This window comes from Nesoenas mayeri (genome assembly GCF_963082525.1).
Source record: "Nesoenas mayeri genome assembly, chromosome: 30".
Classification (NCBI taxonomy): domain Eukaryota; kingdom Metazoa; phylum Chordata; class Aves; order Columbiformes; family Columbidae; genus Nesoenas; species Nesoenas mayeri.
This window is the reverse complement of record NC_137564.1, coordinates 752,255-772,464: the sequence shown is the minus strand read 5'-3', so window position 1 is coordinate 772,464 and position 20,210 is coordinate 752,255. Positions and strand designations below refer to the sequence as shown.

At 64.6% G+C, this 20,210-nt stretch overlaps 2 protein-coding genes across 2 annotated transcripts in view; both read right to left on the bottom strand.

Annotated features, from left to right (window-relative positions):
* Positions 1-1,804: 1,804 nt before the first annotated feature.
* CASQ1 (calsequestrin 1) lies at positions 1,805-7,963 on the bottom strand (the record flags this gene model as incomplete). Its single annotated transcript, XM_080361103.1, has 11 exons — positions 1,805-1,993; positions 2,268-2,342; positions 2,442-2,542; positions 2,623-2,677; positions 2,781-2,826; positions 4,499-4,629; positions 4,706-4,779; positions 5,807-5,918; positions 6,123-6,223; positions 6,335-6,419; positions 7,721-7,963. 11 exons carry the CDS (start codon positions 7,961-7,963, stop codon positions 1,805-1,807), a joined length of 1,212 nt encoding a protein of 403 aa, XP_080217229.1.
* Positions 7,964-9,468: 1,505 nt separating this feature from the next.
* LOC308050887 (sodium/potassium-transporting ATPase subunit alpha-2-like) overlaps positions 9,469-20,210 on the bottom strand; it is a gene marked incomplete at both ends in the record, with an annotated part of 15,161 nt that continues 4,419 nt past the window's right edge. The window contains 17 exon segments of the mRNA XM_080361102.1: positions 9,469-9,497; positions 9,891-9,982; positions 10,058-10,159; positions 10,248-10,378; positions 11,666-11,811; positions 12,939-13,062; positions 13,132-13,286; positions 13,361-13,529; positions 14,829-14,979; positions 16,310-16,446; positions 16,632-16,807; positions 17,863-18,052; positions 18,140-18,274; positions 18,355-18,464; positions 18,615-18,813; positions 19,625-19,893; positions 20,121-20,205. Coding sequence (XP_080217228.1) covers positions 9,469-9,497; positions 9,891-9,982; positions 10,058-10,159; positions 10,248-10,378; positions 11,666-11,811; positions 12,939-13,062; positions 13,132-13,286; positions 13,361-13,529; positions 14,829-14,979; positions 16,310-16,446; positions 16,632-16,807; positions 17,863-18,052; positions 18,140-18,274; positions 18,355-18,464; positions 18,615-18,813; positions 19,625-19,893; positions 20,121-20,205 — 2,400 coding nt within the window.

Here is a 20,210-nt window from a genome sequence, read left to right as displayed (position 1 = left end):
GGACTTTGGGGCGGGTGGCGACAGCAGGAACGGGAGGGAAGGGCCCCCCACCCGGACCCCCCCGCAGCCCCGGGGACAAGGGGCCTTTGTGCAGCGGGAGCAGCGCAGCGCCGGCCGGGGCCGCCCCCGGGTCCCCCCCGCAACAACCCGAATCACGGTGCTGGCCCCACGGACACGGGCCCGGCCCCGCGGGCACCGTCCGCCTGCGTGGGCAGCGGCACCGGCCGCGGGGTCCCCCCCCCACCGTGTCCCGGGGTTCTTGTCCTGCCCGCGGCGGGAGCTGCATCCCCCGGGACGCGCATCCCACATCTGGGGCGCATCTGGATGCGCCCCCGCCCCTCCCTGTGCCTCAGTTTCCCCACGCGGGACAGTGCGGAAGCTCCGTGGGGCGGAGCACGGGGTGTTGCGGGGGGGAGATGAGTCGTGGCCCCCCCAGCCCTCCCCGTCCCGAGGCAGCGCGGCGGAAGAGGCGGCTCCACCGCCGCCACGGCCCAGTTTGGCCCCAGTTTGGCCCCAGTTGGGCCCAGCCCGGCCGCGTGACCGCCTCACGCGCCCCCTCCCACCCGTGTTCCTGGGGAGTCCGGCCGCGCAGCCGCCCCCAATTCACCCACTGGCGGCGGGGGGGTACCCTGCCCCAGGGTACGGCTGGCATCCCGGCGCTCCGCGGTTACTGGGCGGCACTGGGAGCACTGGGTGGCAGCGTGGGGATGGGGCGCGGGTGGGGGGACCCCGCGTCCCACGGGGCCCGGGTGGCATCCACGGGGGATGAGGAACACGCCGGGTCTCGGGTGGGGATGGGGGAACCGGGGGGAGCATCGGGATCGGGTGGGGATGGCGAACCCCGTGTCCCGCGTGGGGGCCGGGACCGGGTGGCACCGCGTGGACCGGCGGGCCCGGACAACCCCCCCAACTCCCTCCCCCGCAGGTCACGGGTTCGCGTCCCCCCAGGGGAGTGAAAGGGGAAGTGGAAGAGGCGGGCGGAGGGGGAGGCACCGGCGGGGGGGGGGTGTCCTGGCACCTCCGGTAGCACCGGAGCCGTTAACCCCTTCCTGGCCACGGCCGGGGCGGGGCATCGCGCGTTACCGGGGCGGGGGGGGCATTACCAGGGCGGGGGGGATGTCTAGTACCGGACGGGGGGGTCACTACCGCGGCCACTGCCCGGCTGAGGGGACCGGGACCGCGACCGCGATCGCGATCGGGACCGTGATCGGGAGCGGGACCGGATGGCGGCGGCCGCCACCTGCATCCGGCCGCGGTTCCGCTCGCGGTCCCGTGTGCCCGCGGGAGCCGCCGGTGCCCGCGCAGCCCCGCACTTACCGGCCGGCTGGGGCGGTGCCGGTGGCGGTGCCGGTGCCGGTGCGGCCGCTCTGGATCGCGGTGCTGCCGCTCTGAGCAGCGGGGCGGGGCTTAGCTGGGCGGGGCTTAGCTGGGCGGGGCTGCGGGGGCGGGGCTTAGCTGGGCGGGGCCGGGGAGCCGCCCCGCCCCGCGGGGACCGTGGGTGGCTGAGTGGGAACACCGATCCTTCATCCCACCCCCCGCTCCCCGTTCTTTTGGGGTCCCTGCCTGGGACCGTCACCCCAGGGAAGGGGCACAGTGGGACACCCACGAGTGTCCATGTCCCCGTGAGTGTCACTGTCCCTCCAGGAAGCCCCACGGAAACACCCCTCCCCCACTAGGATTTCTCATCCACATCTGGGGTGTCTCCAGTCCCCCTGTCCCCCCACTTGGTGACACAATGTGGTTCTTTGGGGACTTTAATGTCTTGCACAGGGCCAGGGCTGGGAGCAGAAGTCCAGCGCAAGGCCTAGTCGTCATCGTCATCATCTTCATCTTCATCATCGTCATCATCATCGTCATCATCATCATCATCATCGTCCTCGTCGTCGTCCTCGGTGTTGATGTCCCCAGCCAGCACGTCCTCCAGCCACCCCTCCAGCTCCTCGGGACCCGGCAGATCCTCCTCGTCCGCCATCTCCAGCCACACGCTGTCAGCCTGGGGACACCGTGGGGGGGACGTGGGACAGGCAGGGGACAGGGTGGGGGGGGCACCGGCCGTGGGAGGGGACATGGGACACTTGGGTACAGGACAGACTGGGACCCTGACTCCCAGATGCTGAGCCTGTTGGGATTGGGTGACACTGGCTGGCATGGGGGGGACACGTCTGGAGTCCTCATGGGGGGACACGTCTGGGGTCCTCGTGGGGGGACATATCAGGGGTCCTCGAGGGGGGGACATATCAGGGGTCCCGGGGTGGGGGGACACTCACATCAGTGACATTGACCACCCCAATCTGGGGCCGGGACAGGTCGATGTTGAAGGTTTTCTCCCAGTAGGGAATGAGCTGTGGGGGGACACACACATGGGTCAGACCCCCCCATGGCCACCTCCCAGCACTGGGAGGGGTCATGTGGGGTGTCCCCCCCCACCAGGGGGCCAGTACCAGTGGGAAATCGCCTGGGTCGATCCAGATGATGCTGAGGTCGGGGTTGTCCGTGTTGTCCTGGGCCACGTCCTTCAGGATCTCCAGGAACTCAAACCCGTCTGTGGGGGGGGGGAATGGGGGTTGGGGGACACCAGGACACCCCCTGGACTCCTTGACTCCCCCTGGGCCCCTCTCTCACCCGGATCATCCTCCTCTGCGAAGGCCACGATGTGGATCCCATCCATGTCATCCTCCTGGGGGGACACGGGCCGGTGTCACCAATTGGGTGGGGGGGCTCCCTGGGGGTCAAGGTGATGCGGGCAGGACCCCCCCCAATCCCTCTCCCCCAACTCTCACCCAGGTCTCGTACATGCTCTCAGGTTTGAGTTTCCGCAGGGTCGCCCTGTGAGATGGGGGACAGTGAGGGACACCCCCAAACCCGCCCAATTCCTCCCCCCCCACCCCGAGATGCTGCCCCCCCATCCCCAAGCTCTGCTGTGCAACTGTGGGGCTGCTCAGATGGGGGGGCAGCAGCTGGGGGCGGGGGGGGAGGGGCAGGACACCCGGGATGGATCTGGAGGGGTGGGGGGCACAGGTTGGGGGCTGAGCCCCCCAACACCACCGGCACTTCGCAGTGGGGGGGGGACATGCAGGGTCCCTCTATCCCCCCATCTCCAGCGGGATTGAGGCCGCGGCGGGGGGGGCAGGTTGATCCGGGGGGGGATTAAGGCTGCGGAACATCCCGGCAGCGCTCGGGTTTAACCCTGCCCTGCCCGCCCCTCCCACGGCCCGGGGGGTGTCGGCCGCCCCCCAACACCCCCCGGCACCCCCAGAACCGCCCCCACCCCTGAGACCTCACAAACTCATGTCACCGCAGGGACTGGGGACAGGGGGAGCGGATTGGGGGGCTCGGGCCCCACTGGGCTCTGGGTGCCCCCCCCCTCCGGTCTTCCCCACCCCTGATATCCCCCATCCCCGCGGCTGCGGATGCCCTGGCAGTCAGCGGTCCCCATGGCAACCGCCTCCCCATGGCAACCTGTCCCCATGGCAACCGCCTCCCCATGGCAACGGTCTGCTGTAACAACCACCCCCCCTTGGCAACCTGTCTCCATGGCAACCACCACCCATGGCAATCACTTTCCCATGGCAACTGCCTCCCCATGGCAACGGTCTGCTGTAACAACCATCCGCCCTTGGCAACCTGTCTCCATGGCAACCACCACCCATGGCAATCACTTCCCCATGGCAAACACCTTCCCAAGGCAATGGTCTCCCGTGGCAACTATCCCCCTTGGCAACTGCCTCCCCATGGCAACCATCTCCCATGGCAACCGCAACCACCTCCCATGGCAACCACCTCCCATGGCAACCACTCTCCTATGGTAACAACATATCCCATAGCAACCACATCTCCCATGGCAACCACTTTCTCATGGCAACCCTATTTCCCATGGCAACCATCTCCCCTGGCAACCATCTCCCATGGCAACCATATCTCCCAAGGCAACCCCTCCCCATGGTAACCATCTCCCATGGCAACCACCTCCCATGGTAACCACTCTCCTATGGTAACCATATATCCCATAGCAACCACATCTCCCATGGCAACCACTTTCTCATGGCAACCATATTTCCCATGGCAACCATATTTCCCATGGCAACCATCTCCCCTGGCAACCATCTCCCATGGCAACCACTTTCCCATGGCAACCACATCTCCCATGGCAACCATATCTCCCAAGGCAACCTCTCCTCATGGTAACCATCTCCCATGGCAACCACCTCCCATGGCAACCACTCTCCTATGGTAACCACATATCCCATAGCAACCACATCTCCCATGGCAACCACTTTCTCATGGCAACCACATCTCCCATGGCAACCATCTCCCCTGGCAACCATCTCCCATGGCAACCACTTTCCCATGGCAACCACATCTCCCATGGCAACCATATCTCCCAAGGCAACCCCTCCCCATGGTAACCATCTCCCATGGCAACCACCTCCCGTGGCTCCCGGTCCCCCCAGCACCCCTGGGGACACTATGTGAGGGTGGGGGTCTCGGGGGCCCCCACCGCTTGTGCTCCTCCACGAAGGCCACAATCTCCTCCTTGCTGCTGGGCCGCCCGGGGATGGTCACCGGCTCCTCCATGAAGGGCTCGTAGAAGTCGATCTCATTCAGCTTCAGCGTCAACTTCTTGGCTGTCTGGGGGTTGGGGGTCTCTGAGCACCCCCAAAGGAAGGTTGGGGTCCCCGAGCCCCCCCCAGGACCCTCGACCCACCTTGCTGTCGAAGGTGGCGAAGAAGGAGATGTAGGGGTGGAATTCCTCTGCTGCTGCCTCAAAGGCCTTGAAGTCTGGGGGGACGAGGATGGGGCTGGTACCAGAACTGGGAGCCGGCACCGCGATCCGGCACCAGGATCCGGCACCAGGATCCGGCACCAGCCCCCCCAGCCCTGGTCTGTCCTGGGGGGCTCTGGCTCCAGAAGGAGCCCCCCAGCCCCACAGTCAGAGTTGGTGCCTCGTGAAGGGACAGGCAGAGGGATGGATGGAGGGATGGACAGAAGGATGGATGGGTGGATGGAGGGATGGATGGATGGATGGATGAATAGGTGGATGGAGGGATGGAGGGATGGAGGGATGGATGGGTGGATGGATGGATGGATGGATGGGTGGATGGATGGATGAAGGGATGGATGGATGGATGGAGGGATGGATGGATGGAGGGATGGACAGAGGGATGGGTGGATGGAGGGATGGATGGATGGAGGGATGGACAGAGGGATGGGTGGATGGATGGATGGATGGGTGGGTGGATGGATGGATGGATGAAGGGATGGATGAAGGGATGGATGGATGGATGGAGGGATGGATGGATGGAGGGATGGACAGAGGGATGGGTGGATGGATGGATGGATGGGTGGGTGGATGGATGGATGGATGAAGGGATGGATGAAGGGATGGATGGATGGATGGAGGGATGGATGGATGGAGGGATGGACAGAGGGATGGATGGATGGATGGATGGGTGGATGGAGGGATGGAGAGATGGATGGATGGGTGGATGGGTGGATGGATGGATGGATGGATGGATGGAGGGATGGATGGATGGATGGAGAGATGGATGGATGGATGGATGGATGGATGGATGGATGGATGGGTGGATGGATGGAGGGATGGATGGATGGATGGATGGATGGATGGAGAGATGGATGGATGGAGGGATGGGTGGATGGATGGATGGATGGATGGGTGGATGGATGGATGGATGGATGGACAAGCAAATGGCTGATGGATTGGGGGCTGTGGCCGTGGTGCTGGGGGGTATGGAGGGGACAGGGGGACACAGGAGGGGACACCAGGAGCTGCCCCAGCCCCATGTACATTCTGAGTCCTCGTTCTTGAAGTAGCCAATGAGTTTGGGGTCATCCTCAATGTTCTCGAAGGCCTGGAGCTCGTGCTCACCCTCGATGAGCTCCACAGGGTCCTCCAGCACCTGGGGGCAGCACCAGGGTCCCCATGGACCCCCCCGAATCAGGGGGGGGCTGCCCGGGGTGGGTCAGGACTGTGAGGGGTCAGGACTCCTGGGTCCCCCCAGTCACACAAAGGGGGTTCGGGGACTCGGACTCCTGGGTTCCCCCCTGGGATAGTGATGGGGGTGGAGGTTGGGGGGGGTCCTGGATGGGATGGGGGGGCTCACATCCAGCAGGAACTCCACCAACGTGTCAGCCGCCAGCTCCCCGTCGTACTCGATCACCTCGTCCTCCTTGAACACGTAGATGCTGTCCTCCTCCGTCAGCCCTGGGGGGTCAGGGGGTCCCTGTGACAGGTTTGGGGAGCTGGGGGGGGTCCCTGTGCCTGGGTGGGGGGGGGGATCTGGGGGGTCCCTGTGCCTGGGGGGTTCACCCTTACCCAGCTTTTTGGCCAGGACTGTGTCCTTCTTGGAGTCGACGAGGCCGAATCCGACCCCCTTGTCCTCCAGCACCTGGGCTGCCAGCTGCGGGGACATGGCGCTGGGGACACCAGCCGTCCCCACCGTCCCTTTGTCCCCACCAGTGTCCCCAGTATGATGTGGGTGCTGGTGCCTTAGTCCATGTCCCACCAGCATCCCCTGGTCCCTAAAGTGGCCCCAGTGCCACATGGATGCTGGTGCCTGTCCCACCAGTGGCCCCTAGTTCCCACCAGTGTCCCCAGTGCCACATGGGTGCAGCCACCAGCATCCCCCTGTCCCCACCAGTGTCCCCAGTGTCCCCTGGATGCAGCCACCAGCATCCCCCATTCCCCACCAGTGTCCCAGTGCCCCACCAGTGTTCCCAGTGCCACATGGGTGCAACCACCAGCATCCCCCAGTCCCCACCAGTGTCACAGTGCCCCACCAGTGTTCCCAGTGCCACATGGGTGCAGCCACCAGCATTCCCCAGTCCTCACCAGTGGCCCCAGTGCCACATGGGTGCAACCACCAGCATCCCCCAGTCCCCACCAGTGTCCCAGTGCCCCACCAGTGTTCCCAGTGCCACCTGAGTGCAGCCACCAGCATCCCCCTGTCCCCACCAGTGTCCCCAGTGTCCCCTGGATGCAGCCACCAGCATCCCCCATTCCCCACCAGTGTCACAGTGCCCCACCAGTGTCCCCAGTGTCCCCTGGATGCAGCCACCAGCATCCCCCAGTCCCCACCAGTGTCCCCAGTGTCCCCTGGATGCAGCCACCAGCATCCCCCATTCCCCACCAGTGTCCCAGTGCCCCACCAGTGTCCCCAGTGCCACATGGGTGCAACCATCAGCATCACCCAGTCCTCACCAGTGTCACAGTGCCCCACCAGTGTTCCCAGTGCCACATGGGTGCAGCCACCAGCATCCCCCTGTCCCCACCAGTGGCCCCAGTGCCACATGGGTGCAACCACCAGCATCCCCCATTCCCCACCAGTGTCCCAGTGCCCCACCAGTGTTCCCAGTGCCACCTGAGTGCAGCCACCAGCATCCCCCTGTCCCCACCAGTGTCCCCAGTGTCCCCTGGATGCAGCCACCAGCACCCCCCAGTCCCCACCATTATCCCCGGCGCCACCTGGGTGCAACCCCCAGTCCCACCAGCATCTCCCAGTCCCCACCAGTGTCCCCAGTGCCACACGGGTGCAACCACCAGCATCTCCCAATCCGCACCAGTGTCTCTGGTGCCACCAGCATCCCCCAGTCCCCACCAGCGTCCCCAGCTCCCCACAACCACCACTTCCCCAGTGCCGCTGCATGTCCCCCTGTGTCCCCAGCGCCCCGCAGGGTCCCCCACCGTGTCCCCCGTGCCCACCTCCAGGACCAGCTCCTCCATGTCGTGGTGTCGCTGGGCCCCCCGGTCCCCCGCTGGGGGGGGCCGGTGCAGCAGCGCCAGCACCGGGAACCGCTTCAGCAGCGCCCGGTAATTGCGCAGGGTCACGGGCACCACTCGGTCCGCCCCGTCGTACGTGGGGAAGTCGAGACCCCCCCCCGGGGACCCCCCCGGGATCGCGGTCCCCAGGGCCAGCAGCGCCAGCGCCCACCCCCACGGCCCCATGGCCCGGAGTAGGGGGGGAGGAAAGACGGACACGGACGGACAGACGGCGGGGGATGGGGGGGGGGACCCACGGACCTGCAGAGGGGGACGGACAGACGGGGGTGGGACTGCCAGACAGACGGACAGATGCGGATGGGACGGGTGGACGAGCGGGGATGGGCGCACAGCCAGGGGACGGACAGACAGCTCCGGGGGCAGAGAGACAGACGGACGGACAGCTCCTGGAGAGGGACGGACAGACAGACACAGCCTGGGGGACAGACGGACACAGCCTCGGGGACAGACAGACGGATTCCCTCGTGTCCGGGGATGGATGGACGGACAGACAGACAGACGGAGCCCGACTGGAGCGGCGCAGGGGACGGACAAACAACCCTTGCTTGGTCCTAGTAGGGGGTGACAGGGACAGACACGGCCCCTTCCGGCCCGGTCAGGAGGGGACAGACGGACACAGCCGGGCGGGGACACACGGACACCTGTCCCCTTCCCAGCCCCGGGGTGGCTTAAGGCACAACGGGGGGGCAGTGACACCCTGATCCCCCGACCCCCCCGGGGCACGGGGCGGGCTCAGGACCCGCAGGGTCCGGCGGGGGGCTCAGCCCCGTCTCCCCCTGTCCCCTCCTGTCCCTTTTGTCCCCGCCGCCCGCTCCAGCTCCATATTAAGCCATGAAAGAAGAGTCGGGGGGGGCTAAAAATAAGGAGCCGTGAGCAGTGTCCCCCGCTTTGGGGTCCCCAGAGCCCCTGCTTGGGGACAGGGACACCCCCGAGCTGGCCCTGAGGGCAGCAAGATGGGGGTCCGGGTGCCCCCCCCAGCGCAGGGACCCCCCCCCAGCCCCACAGCCACCAGCTGCCCCGCTCTGTCATAGCGGGGGGGACGCGGGATTATTGTCACCTGTGTCCCCTGGGATCGGGTGACCACCCGCTCTGCTGAGCGCGGGGAAGCGGATCCCCCCGGGCTGGGGGGGTCGGACCCCCCCATGGCCACTCCCGAACTTGGGGGGAGAGCCAAGGAACCACTAGAGACGGGACCCCCATTATTGGGGGGACACCCCAGTGTGCTGGGAATTGGGGTGCCCGGAAACCCCCCCACAAGGTGCCAGCGGGCACAGGGGGGGTCCTTGTCCCCCCCCCTCCCCGGTTTCGGGTGACCCTGACTCGGATCCGCCTTATTTTTAACCTGGGGTGACACCCAAACCCGGCGGCGGCGAAACCGGAGCCTGCGCCCCCCCCCCGCGCTGCTGACTCAGCACCCCAACCCCCCCTCCATGGTCCCTCTGCCCCCCCCCCTCAGAGCCCCCCCCCAGCACAGACCAGTGCACAAAAGGGTTAAACTGGTTTATTGCTCTGAAGTTGGGGTGTGTGTGGGGGGGTCCGGGTGCTCCGTGGGGCGCCTCACGCACTCCTGGGTCCCCCCCTGACCGGGGGGGGGAGACGACCCCCCCACGCTGTGCCCCCGGGGTTAGTAGGGGGGTGCAGGGTGGGGTGATGGGGGGCCGCACGGGTATTTAATAGTAGGTCTCCTTCTCCACCCAGCCTGCAAAAGGGGGGGTGTCAGTGGGGTGAAACGGAGGGTGTCCCCCCCGCCAGGTTCTGGGGGTGTCCCCCCATCTCTCCTGGGGATCCTCTTTTTGCATGGGGGTCCCCATGTCTCCCCACCCCCCATGGGTGCCCCCACCCACCCTGGGTACCCCCCAACCCCTCCCTAGGTGGACCCCACTTCTTGGGGTGAAACCAGCCCTGAGGGTGGGTTGGGGGGGGGCAGCAAACCAACATGGGGGGGTCGGGGGCTGGGCCAGTTTGGGGGGAGCAGCGATGATTTTGGGGTGCAAAAGCCCAATCTGGGGGGGGTTTAGGGGTGCAGGGGGGAGCGATGCCCACCCGAGGGGGGTGATACCCGTGGGGGGGTCACACCGGGGGGGTCACTCACCGCCGGGATAGCGGCGCAGGATGAGCTTGCGCACCTCGTCGTAGGCGAAGATGAGGAGGCTATAGGGGAAGGCGCAGAACCACCAGGTGACCCTAGGGGGGGGGGGGGGCAGCGTTAGTGGGGGGCACCCATGGGTGGGGGGGCGCCCCCCATCCTCCCGGACTCACTTAAGGGGGTACATGCGCAGGGCCACCCCCATGCCGGGGCAATAGGACAGGAACGCGGCCAACGCCGTCTCCTCCAGCAACCCGAAAATCAGGATCTTGTTCCTACGGGAAAACAGCACCATAGGGGGGTGGGTGTTGGGTGGGGGGCACCCATAGGTGCTGGGGTTTTGGGGAGGGGGGGGTCACCCACTTCATGCCCTGCTGGAAGACGGAGTTGCGGCGGGTCTTGCAGATGATGAGGTCGGCCCATTGCACCACCACGATGCTGGCGAAGAACGCCGTGTGGCACGTGAACTCCACCACCTTGCGCTGCTCGTACGTCTGGGGGGGGAACACGGACTCAGTGGGACCCCCCCTGGACCCCCCTGTGCATGGGGGAGCACGCACAAGCACGCATGGTGCGGGTGCATGAGCGTGCAAGGGTGTGCAAAGGGTTAATGAGGGTGCATGGGGGCGCATGGGGTTGCACAAGGGTGCACGGGGGTACATTAGGGGTGCATGGGGGTGCACAGGAGGTGCATGGGGGTGCACGGGGGTACATTAGGGGTGCATGGGGGTGCACAGGGGGTGCATGGGGGTGCACGGGGGTACATTAGGGGTGCATGGGGGTGCACAGGGGGTGCATGGAGGTGCACGGGGGTACATTAGGGGTGCATGGGGGTGCATAGGGGGTGCATGGGGGTGCACGGGGGTACATTAGGGGTGCATGGGGGTGCATAGGGGGTGCATGGGGGTGCACGGGGGTACATTAGGGGTGCATGGGGGTGCACAGGGGGTGCATGGGGGTACATTAGGGGTGCATGGGGGTGCAGCGGGGGTGCATGGGGGTGCACGGGGGTACATTAGGGGTGCATGGGGGTGCACAGGGGGTGCATGGGGGTGCATGGGTGTGCATGGGGGTACATTAGGGGTGCATGGGGGTGCAGTGGGGGTGCATGGGGGTGCACGGGGGTACATTAGGGGTGCATGGGGGTGCACAGGGGTACATTAGGGGTGCATGGAGGTGCATAGGGGGTGCATGGAGGTGCACGGGGGTACATTAGGGGTGCATGGGGGTGCACGGCGGTACATTAGGGGTGCATGGAGGTGCATAGGGGGTGCATGGAGGTGCACGGGGGTACATTAGGGGTGCATGGGGGTGCACGGGGGTACATTAGGGGTGCATGGGTGTGCACAGGGGGTGCATGGGGGTGCACACGGGTGCACGGGGGTACATTAGGGGTGCATGAGGGTGCACCGGGGGTGCATGGAGGTGCACGGGGGTACATGAGGGGTACATTAGGGGTGCATGGGGGTGCACTGGGGGTGCATGGGGGTGCACGGGGGTACATGAGGGGTGCGCGGGGGGCACACAAGAGGTGCTTGGGGGTGTACACGGGATGCACGAGGGTGCATGGGGGTACATGAGGGGTGCATGGGGGTGTACAAGGGATGCACAAGGGTACATGAGGGGTACACAGGGGTGCACAAGGGATGCACAAGGGTGCATATGGGTGCATGGCATTGCACAAGGGATGCATGAGGGTGCACAGGGGTACACGAGGGGTGCATGGGGATGCACAAGGGTGCACGGGAGGTGCACGGGGGGGTGCAGGAGGCCCCACGCACCCACTCCTGGCCGTAGGAATCCTCCAGGTCGTTGGTGGAGCGGTCGTCCCAGGCCAGGCGGATCCCCACCAGCGTCCCGGGCAGGAACCCGTTCTCCGCCAGGATCACGAAGTAGGTGAAGAACCCACCCAGCGCCTGGATCATCCCTGCGGGATCCACAACGGGGAGCGGGGATCAGTGCTGGGATCAACATTGGGATCAGGCATTGGCACTGGGATCAGAATCAGGGTCAGGGATTTGCACTGGGATTGAGGATTGGGACTGGGATTGGGGATCATTACTGGGATCAGGGATTTGCACCGGGATCAGAATCAGCATCAGGATCAGGGATTTGCACTGGGATTGAGCATTAGCACTGGGATCAGGGATTGGCACTGGGACTGGCACCGGGACCAGAGATCAGCACTGGGATCCACTTGGATCAGGGATCAGCACAGGGATTTGGGATCAATACAGGGATCAGGGATTGGCACCAGGATCGAGATCAGACCCCAAGATCAGGGATTGGCCCCCAGATTGGGGATCAGCACCGGGATCACATCCCAGGATTGGGGATTGATGCCACCTGGGGGGACGTCACCCTGGCACCTCCAGTGGGTGCCCGGTGTCCCCAGTGTCCCCTGTCCCCCCGTGTCCCCATCACATCAATCTGCCCATAGGCCCTTGTCCCCCCCATCCCCCGTGTCCCCCTCATTGCACCAATCTGCCCATAGGACCCTGTCCCCCCTTGTCCCCCGTGTCCCCCCCATCACATCGATCTGCCCATAGGCCCTTGTGCCCCCCAACCCCCATGTCCTCCCCATCACACCGATATGCCCGTAGACCCCTGCCCCCCTGACCCTCGTGTCCCCATCTCACTGATCTGCCCATAAGCCCCCGTCCCCCCAGTCGCACCAATCTGCCCATAGACCCCTGTCCCCCCTTGTCCCCCGTGTCACACGGATCTGCCCATAGACCCCTGTCCCCCCTTGTCCCCCCTGTCACACCGATCTGCCCATAGGCTCCTGTCCCCCCTTGTCCCCATGTCCCCCTCATCGCACCGATCTGCCCATAGACCCCTGTCCCCCGTGTCCCCATCTCACTGATCTTCCCATAAGCCCCTGTCCCCGCCATCGCACCAATCTGCCCATAGACCCCTGTCCCCCCTTGTCCCCCCTGTCACACCGATCTGCCCATAGACCCCTGTCCCCCCTTGTCCCCCGTGTCCCCCTGTCACACCAATCTGCCCGTAGACCCCTGTCCCCCCCTCGTCCGAATGTCCCCCCCATCGCACCGATCTGCCCGTAGGCCATGCTGATCAGCCTCTCATTCACCAGCTTGTCCGTCCGCGGGTTCCGCGGCTGCCGCTTCATGATGTCGCTCTCGGCCGCCTCATAGGCCAGCGAGATGGCGGGGACCTGGGGGGGACCAGCATCCGTCACCCCCCGTGTCACCCCCTGTCACCCCCTGAGACCCCCCGTCCTCACCATGTCGGTGCCCAGGTCGATGCAGAGGATGGTGACGGTGCCCAGGGGCAGCGGGATGTTGGCGATGATGAAGAGGAGGAAGGGGGTGATCTCGGGGATGTTGCTGGTCAACGTGTACGCGATCGACTTCTTCAGGTTGTCAAAGATCAGGCGGCCTTGTGGGGGGGACAGCGGGGTGTCACCGGGGTGTCCCCATCATCATCCTCCTCCCCATGGGTTCATCCCTGACCTTCCTCCACGCCGGTGACGATGGAGGCGAAGTTGTCGTCGAGCAGGATCATGTCGGCCGCCTGCTTGGAGACGTCGGAGCCGGCGATGCCCATGGCGATGCCGATGTCGGCTTTCTTCAGCGCCGGGGAGTCGTTCACACCGTCCCCTGTCACCGCCACGATGGCCCCCTAGGGACACGGGGGTCAGGAACCGCGGGGACGGGGCGTGGGGTGTTGAGGGGCATGGGGACACCATGGGGACACCATGGGGACACCATGGGGACAGGGGCACTGTGGGCACAAGGATGGAGACACCATGGGGACACCATGGGGACACCATGGGGACAGGGGCACTGTGGGCATGAGGATGGAGACACCATGGGGACACCATGGGGACACCATGGGGGCACTGTGGGCACGAGGATGGAGACACCTTGGGGACACCATAGGGACACCACAGGGACAAGAGCACTGTGGGCATGAGGATGGAGACACCATGGGGCACGGAGATGGGGACACCATGGAGACACCATAGGGACACCACAGGGGCAAGAGCACTGTGGGCATGAGGATGGAGACACCATGGGGACACCATGGGGACAGGGGCACTGTGGGCACGAGGATGGAGACACCATGGGGCACAGGGATGGGGACACCATGGAGACACCATAGGGACACCACAGGGACAAGAGCACTGTGGGCATGAGGATGGAGACACCTTGGGGCACGGGGATGGGGACACCAGGACACCCTGGGGACAGGGGCACTGTGGGCATGAGGATGGAGACACCTTGGGGCACAGGGATGGGGACACCATGGGGACACCATAGGGACACCACAGGGGCAAGAGCACTGTGGGCATGAGGATGGAGACACCATGGGGACACCATGGGGACACCATAGGGACACCACAGGGACACGAGCACTGTGGGCATGAGGATGGAGACACCTTGGGGCACGGGGATGGGGACACCAGGACACCCTGGGGACAGGGGCACTGTAGGCATGAGGATGGAGACACCTTGGGGCACAGGGATGGGGACACCATGGGGCCACCATGGGGACACCATAGGGACACCATAGGGACACGAGCACTGTGGGCATGAGGATGGAGACACCATGGGGCACAGGGATGGGGACACCATGGGGCCACCATGGGGACAGGGGCACTGTGGGCAGAAGGATGGAGACACTATGGGACATGAGGCCACCATGGGGCCACCACAGGGCCACCACGGGTACAGGGGCACTGCGGACATGAGGACGGAGACACCATGGGGCACAGGGATGGGGACACCATGGGGCCACCAGGACGCCTTGGTGTAGGGGGCCAGGGGCACCGCACGGAGCACAGGGATGGGGACGGAGTGGGGCACAGAGACCACACGGAGCACAGAAGTGGTGGCACCACGGTGCACGGGGACATCGCGGGGCAGCAAGGGTCATGGTGACAGGGACAGCAGGGGCCATGGGGACAGCAGGGGCCACCTGGCGCTGGCAGCCCTCCACGATGATGAGCTTCTGCTGCGGGGACGTGCGGGCGAAGACAATCTCCGTGTGGTTCTTGAGGATCTCGTCCAGCTGCTCCGAGCTCATGTCCTTCAGGTCGGAGCCGTGCACCACGCAGGCCTTGGCCTCCCTGCATTTGGGACGGAGGTTAATGCCCTCGTCTGAAGGCCACTGGCCTCTCCTTGACCTCCTTTTCCTGGCATCACGTCCTATATTATCCTTGCTCTTGAGTACGCAAAATAAACACTCTGGTGGTTTTGGTCTGGGGACCAAAACCTGACCAACTGAGTACACCATCCCATTCACCTGATACTTCATGTAAAAGTGGGAGATCACGAGGATCTCGCCCCGTTTCCTTATGGTGACATTAGGAGAGGACCTTGAGAGTTGTCCCTGCCAACTGAGGCCAGTGACGGACTGAATCCAGCTCCAGTTGGCTGGAGAGTCCAGTCCAGGACTTCGGCTGCCGGCTTGTGAACTGAGGCCAGTGACGGACTGAATCCAGCTCCAGTTGGCTGGAGAGTCCAGTCCAGGACTTCAGCTGCCGGCTTGTGAACTGAGGCCAGTGACAGACTGAATCCAGCTCCGCTTGGCTGGAGAATCCAGTCCAGGACTTCAGCTGCTGGCTTGTGAGCTGAGGCCAGTGACGGACTGAATCCAGCTCCGGTTGGCTGGAGAGTCCAGTCCGGGACTTCAGCTGCTGGCTTGTGAACTGAGGCCAGTGACGGACTGAATCCAGCTCCGGTTGGCTGGAGAATCCAGTCCGGGACTTCAGCTGCCAGCTTATGAACTGAGGCCAGTGACGGACTGAATCCAGCTCCGATTGGCTGGAGAATCCAGTCCAGGACTTCGGCTGCCGGCTTATGAACTGAGGCCAGTGACGGAGTGAATCCAGCTCCGGTTGGCTGGAGAGTCCAGTCCAGGACTTCAGCTGCCGGCTTATGAACTGAGGCCAGTGACGGAGTGAATCCAGCTCCGGTTGGCTGGAGAGTCCAGTCCAGGACTTCAGCTGCCGGCTTATGAACTGAGGCCAGTGACGGACTGAATCCAGCTCCGGCTGGCTGGAGAGTCCAGTCCAGGACTTCAGCTGCCGGCTTGTGAACTGAGGCCAGTGACGGACTGAATCCAGCTCCGGTTGGCTGGAGAGTACAGTCCGGGACTTCAGCTGCCGGCTCTGCAGTTGCCGGGACTTTCAACATTGGGTTTGTATATTTTGTATTATTTTCTCTATTTTACCAGCAGCATTAGTAAAACAGTTAATTTTTCCAACTCTCTTCTCTCTGTCCTTTCCCTCCCGATCCCCTGTCCTTAGTGGGAAGGGGAGAGACGGAGGGGCTGAGGGGGAGAAGGGGTCATCTTGCTTAGACCATCCTTATACCAAGACAGGTTGGAATAAGCCCCCACCTGGGGGGGCTGGACCCTTGGGACCCCCCAATTCCCCCCCTGGTAGTGGCACCTACCGGGGGTTGACCTGGCTGACCGGGATGTTGAGCCGCGCCGCGATGTCCTCCACCGTCTCATTGCCCTCGGAGATGATCCCCACGCCCTTGGCAATGGCCTTGGCCGTGATGGGGTGGTCCCCGGTCACCATGATCACCTGGGGGGGGACGCAGAGGTGTCACAATGCGCTGGGGGGGTCCCCAGGAGGTGCAGAGATGGGGCAACCCCAAGGGAGCTTGGCAATGGCCTTGGCAGCCATGGGGTGGTCCTTGGTCACCATGGTCAAACTGGGGGGGCACGCAGAGGGGTGACAACCTGGGAGGGGGGCCGGGGGGGTCTCACCTTGATGCCGGCGCTGCGGCACTTGCCGACGGCATCAGGGACGGCGGCGCGGGGGGGGTCGATCATGGACATGAGCCCCACGAAGACGAGGTCGCTGGTGGGGAAGTTCACCTCGTCGGCGTCGAACTTGAACCCACGCGGGAACTTGTCCGGGGGCAGGTAGAGGTGACAGAAACCTGGGGGACACGGGCGGGTGATGGGGTGGGGACACACCCGAGCCCCGCCTGCCCTCCCCTGGTGCTCCTCATCCTCGCTGTGACCTCCCGGTGACACCTTTGACCCCAGGTCCCTTGTGCCCCCTGTGTCCCCAAGTGTCCCCAAGTTCTTACCCTCCCCCCCCGTCTCGTGTCTCCTGCCACATTGCCCATGTCCCTACGCCCCCATGTTACCCACATCCCCCTGTCCCCATGTCCCTTTGCCCCCACATCCTTCACCCCCCTGCCACCATGTCCCCACACCCCCTATGTCCCCCACATCCCCATGTTCCCCACATCCCCATGTCCCGACATCCCCACGCCCCCTGTGTCCCCCACATCTCCCATGTCCCCCATATCCCCATGTCCCCCATGTTCTCCACATCCCCACGTTCCACATGTTCCCATGTCCTCAAGTCCCCCATGTTCCCCACATCCCCATGTCCCCCATGTTCCCCATATCCCCCATGTTCCCCACATTCCCACGTCCCACATGTCCCCCATCTCCCCACATCCCCATGTCCCCCATGTTCCCCACATCCCCCATGTTCCCCACATTCCCATGTCCCCCATCTCCCCACATCCCCATGTCCCCCATGTTCCCCACATCCCTATGTCCCCCATGTTCCCCATATCCCCCATGTCCCCCACATCCCCATGTCCCCCATGTTCCCCATATCCCCCATGTTCCCCACATTCCCACGTCCCACATGTCCCCCATCTCCCCACATCCCCATGTCCCCCATGTTCCCCACATCCCCCATGTTCCCCACATTCCCATGTCCCCCATCTCCCCACATCCCCATGTCCCCCATGTTCCCCACATCCCTATGTCCCCCATGTCCCCCACATCCCCATGTCCCCCATGTCCCCCATCTCCCCACATCCCCATGTCCCCCATGTTCCCCACATCCCCACGTCCCCCATGTCCCCCACATCCCCACGCTCCCCATGTCCCTCACATCCCCCACATTCCAACATCCCCCACATTCCCCATCAGTGCCCTGTGCCCCACAGCCCCGGTACCCCCTACTCACCCAGGACGCGCTCCCCCAGCCCCCCCAGCTCCAGGTAGGCGTTCTGAAAGGCCTCGCGCATCTCGGGGTCCAGCGGCAGCTCCTGGCCCTGCAGCAGGATGCGGGAGCAGCGGTCCAGGATGCGCTCGGGTGCCCCTTTCATCACCAGAAGATGCCCCTGCGGGTCGTCCTCCCGCTCATGGATGGACAACTGCGGGCACAACGGGGGACGCTGGCACCGCGTGGCACCCCAGGACCGTCCCCGGGGTCCCCGCGGTCACCGCCGGTCCCCCCACACCTGGTATTTATTGGTGGAGTTGAAGGGGATCTCGGTGACTTTGGGGTTCTTGTCCCGCATCTTCTTGACGGAGCCGCAGGAGAGCTGGATGCACTTGAGCAGCGCCGACTCCGACGCGTCCCCCGCCGTGTCCCTCTGCGGGGACAGGCGCTCGGGGTGACACCGGTGACACCGCCACCGTCCCTGCTCTCCGTGGGGAGGGTTCTGGGGGGTACCTTGGAAATGGAGATGTTCTCCTGGCCCGGCTTGAAGACGGCGCGGTTGCAGAGCCCGGCGATGCGAGCCAGGGCCGCCCAGGTGGGCGAGCGCTTGTCGAAGGTGGCACCTGGGGGACAGCGGCCCCGTCAGTCACCCCAAGTCCCCATCTTCCGCTGGGGACACCCCTGGTGCTCCCAGAGGTGCCAGGAGGGTGACATCTAGATGCAAGGGTGAGAAAAGGGGTGTCCTGGGGGGGTTTGGGGTGCCCCCCACCCACCTGACTGGTCCTCGGTGGTGTCGGCCTCGTGGATCTGGTTGTCGAACCACATGTGCGCCACCGTCATGCGGTTCTGGGTGAGGGTGCCGGTCTTGTCGGAGCAGATGGTGGAGGTGGAGCCCAAGGTCTCCACGGCCTCCAGGTTCTTCACCAGGCAGTTCTTGCGCGCCATGCGCTTGGCCGTCAGCGTCAGGCACACCTGGGGGGCGAGGGGGCACCCATGGGGGTCAGCGAGCACCGGGCGTTGCTGGGAACCAGCGCTGGACCAGCAGAACCAGCACCCATCACCTCCCTCCCAATAGAACCAGCACCCATCACCTCCCTCCCAACAGAAGCAGCACCCATTACCTCCCTCCCAGTAGAACCAGTGCCCATCATCTTCCTCCCAATAGAACCAGCACCCATTACCTCTCTCCCAGTAGAACCAGCACCCATCACCTTCCTCCCAGTAGAACCAGCACCCATAATCTTCTTCCCAGTAGAACCAGCACCCATCATCTTTCTCCCAGTAGAACTAGTGCCTATCATCTTCCTCCCAGTAGAACCAGCACCCACCACCTCTCTCCCAGTAGAACCAGCACCCATCATCTTTCTCCCTCCCAGTAGAACTAGTGCGCATCGTCTTCCTCCCAGTAGAACCATCACCCATCACCTTCCTCCCAGTAGAACCATCACCCATCACCCCCCTCCCAGTAGAACCAGCACCCATCACCTTCCTCCCAATAGAACCAGCACCCATAATCTTCTTCCCAGTAGAACCAGCACCCATCACCTTCCTCACAGTAGAACCAGCACCCATCATCTTCTTCCCAGTGGAACCAGCACCCATTACCTCCTTCCCAGGAGAACCAGCACCCACCACCTCTCTCCCAGTAGAACCAGCACCCACCACCTCCCTCCCAGTAGAACCAGCACCCATCATCTTCCTCCCAGTAGAACCAGCACCCATCACCTCCCTCCCAGTAGAACCAGTGCCCCCCACTCCATCCCTCTGCTCCCTTGTCCCTCACGGTGACGGTGGCCAGCAGCCCCTCGGGGACATTGGCCACGATGATGCCGATGAGGAAGATGACGGCCTCCAGCCACGTGTAGCCCAGGATGAGGGAGAGGATGAAGAAGGAGAGGCCGAGGAAGACGGCGACGCCGGTGATGAGGCGGATGAAGTGCTCGATCTCCATGGCGATGGGCGTGCGGCCCACCTCCAGCCCCGAGGCCAGCGACGCGATGCGCCCCATCACCGTGCGGTCCCCCGTCGAGATGACGATGCCGCGGGCGGTGCCTGGGGGGTGACACACCCAGGGAGCGGTGACACAACCCAGGGAGCGGTGACACAACCCAGGGAGCGGTGACACAACCCAGGGAGTGGTGACACACCCAGGGAGCGGTGACACAACCCAGGGAGTGGTGACACAACCCAGGGAGTGGTGACACAACCACGGAGCGGTGACACAGCCAAGGACCCCCCCAAGAAACCCCCCGGCACCGGCAGGGACCCCCAGGACCCACCTTCCACGCAGTTGGTGGAGAAGAAGCAGATGTTGCGGGTCTCCAGTGGGTTCTCATGCGTGAACTCGGGCGAGCGCGTCTGCGGCTCCG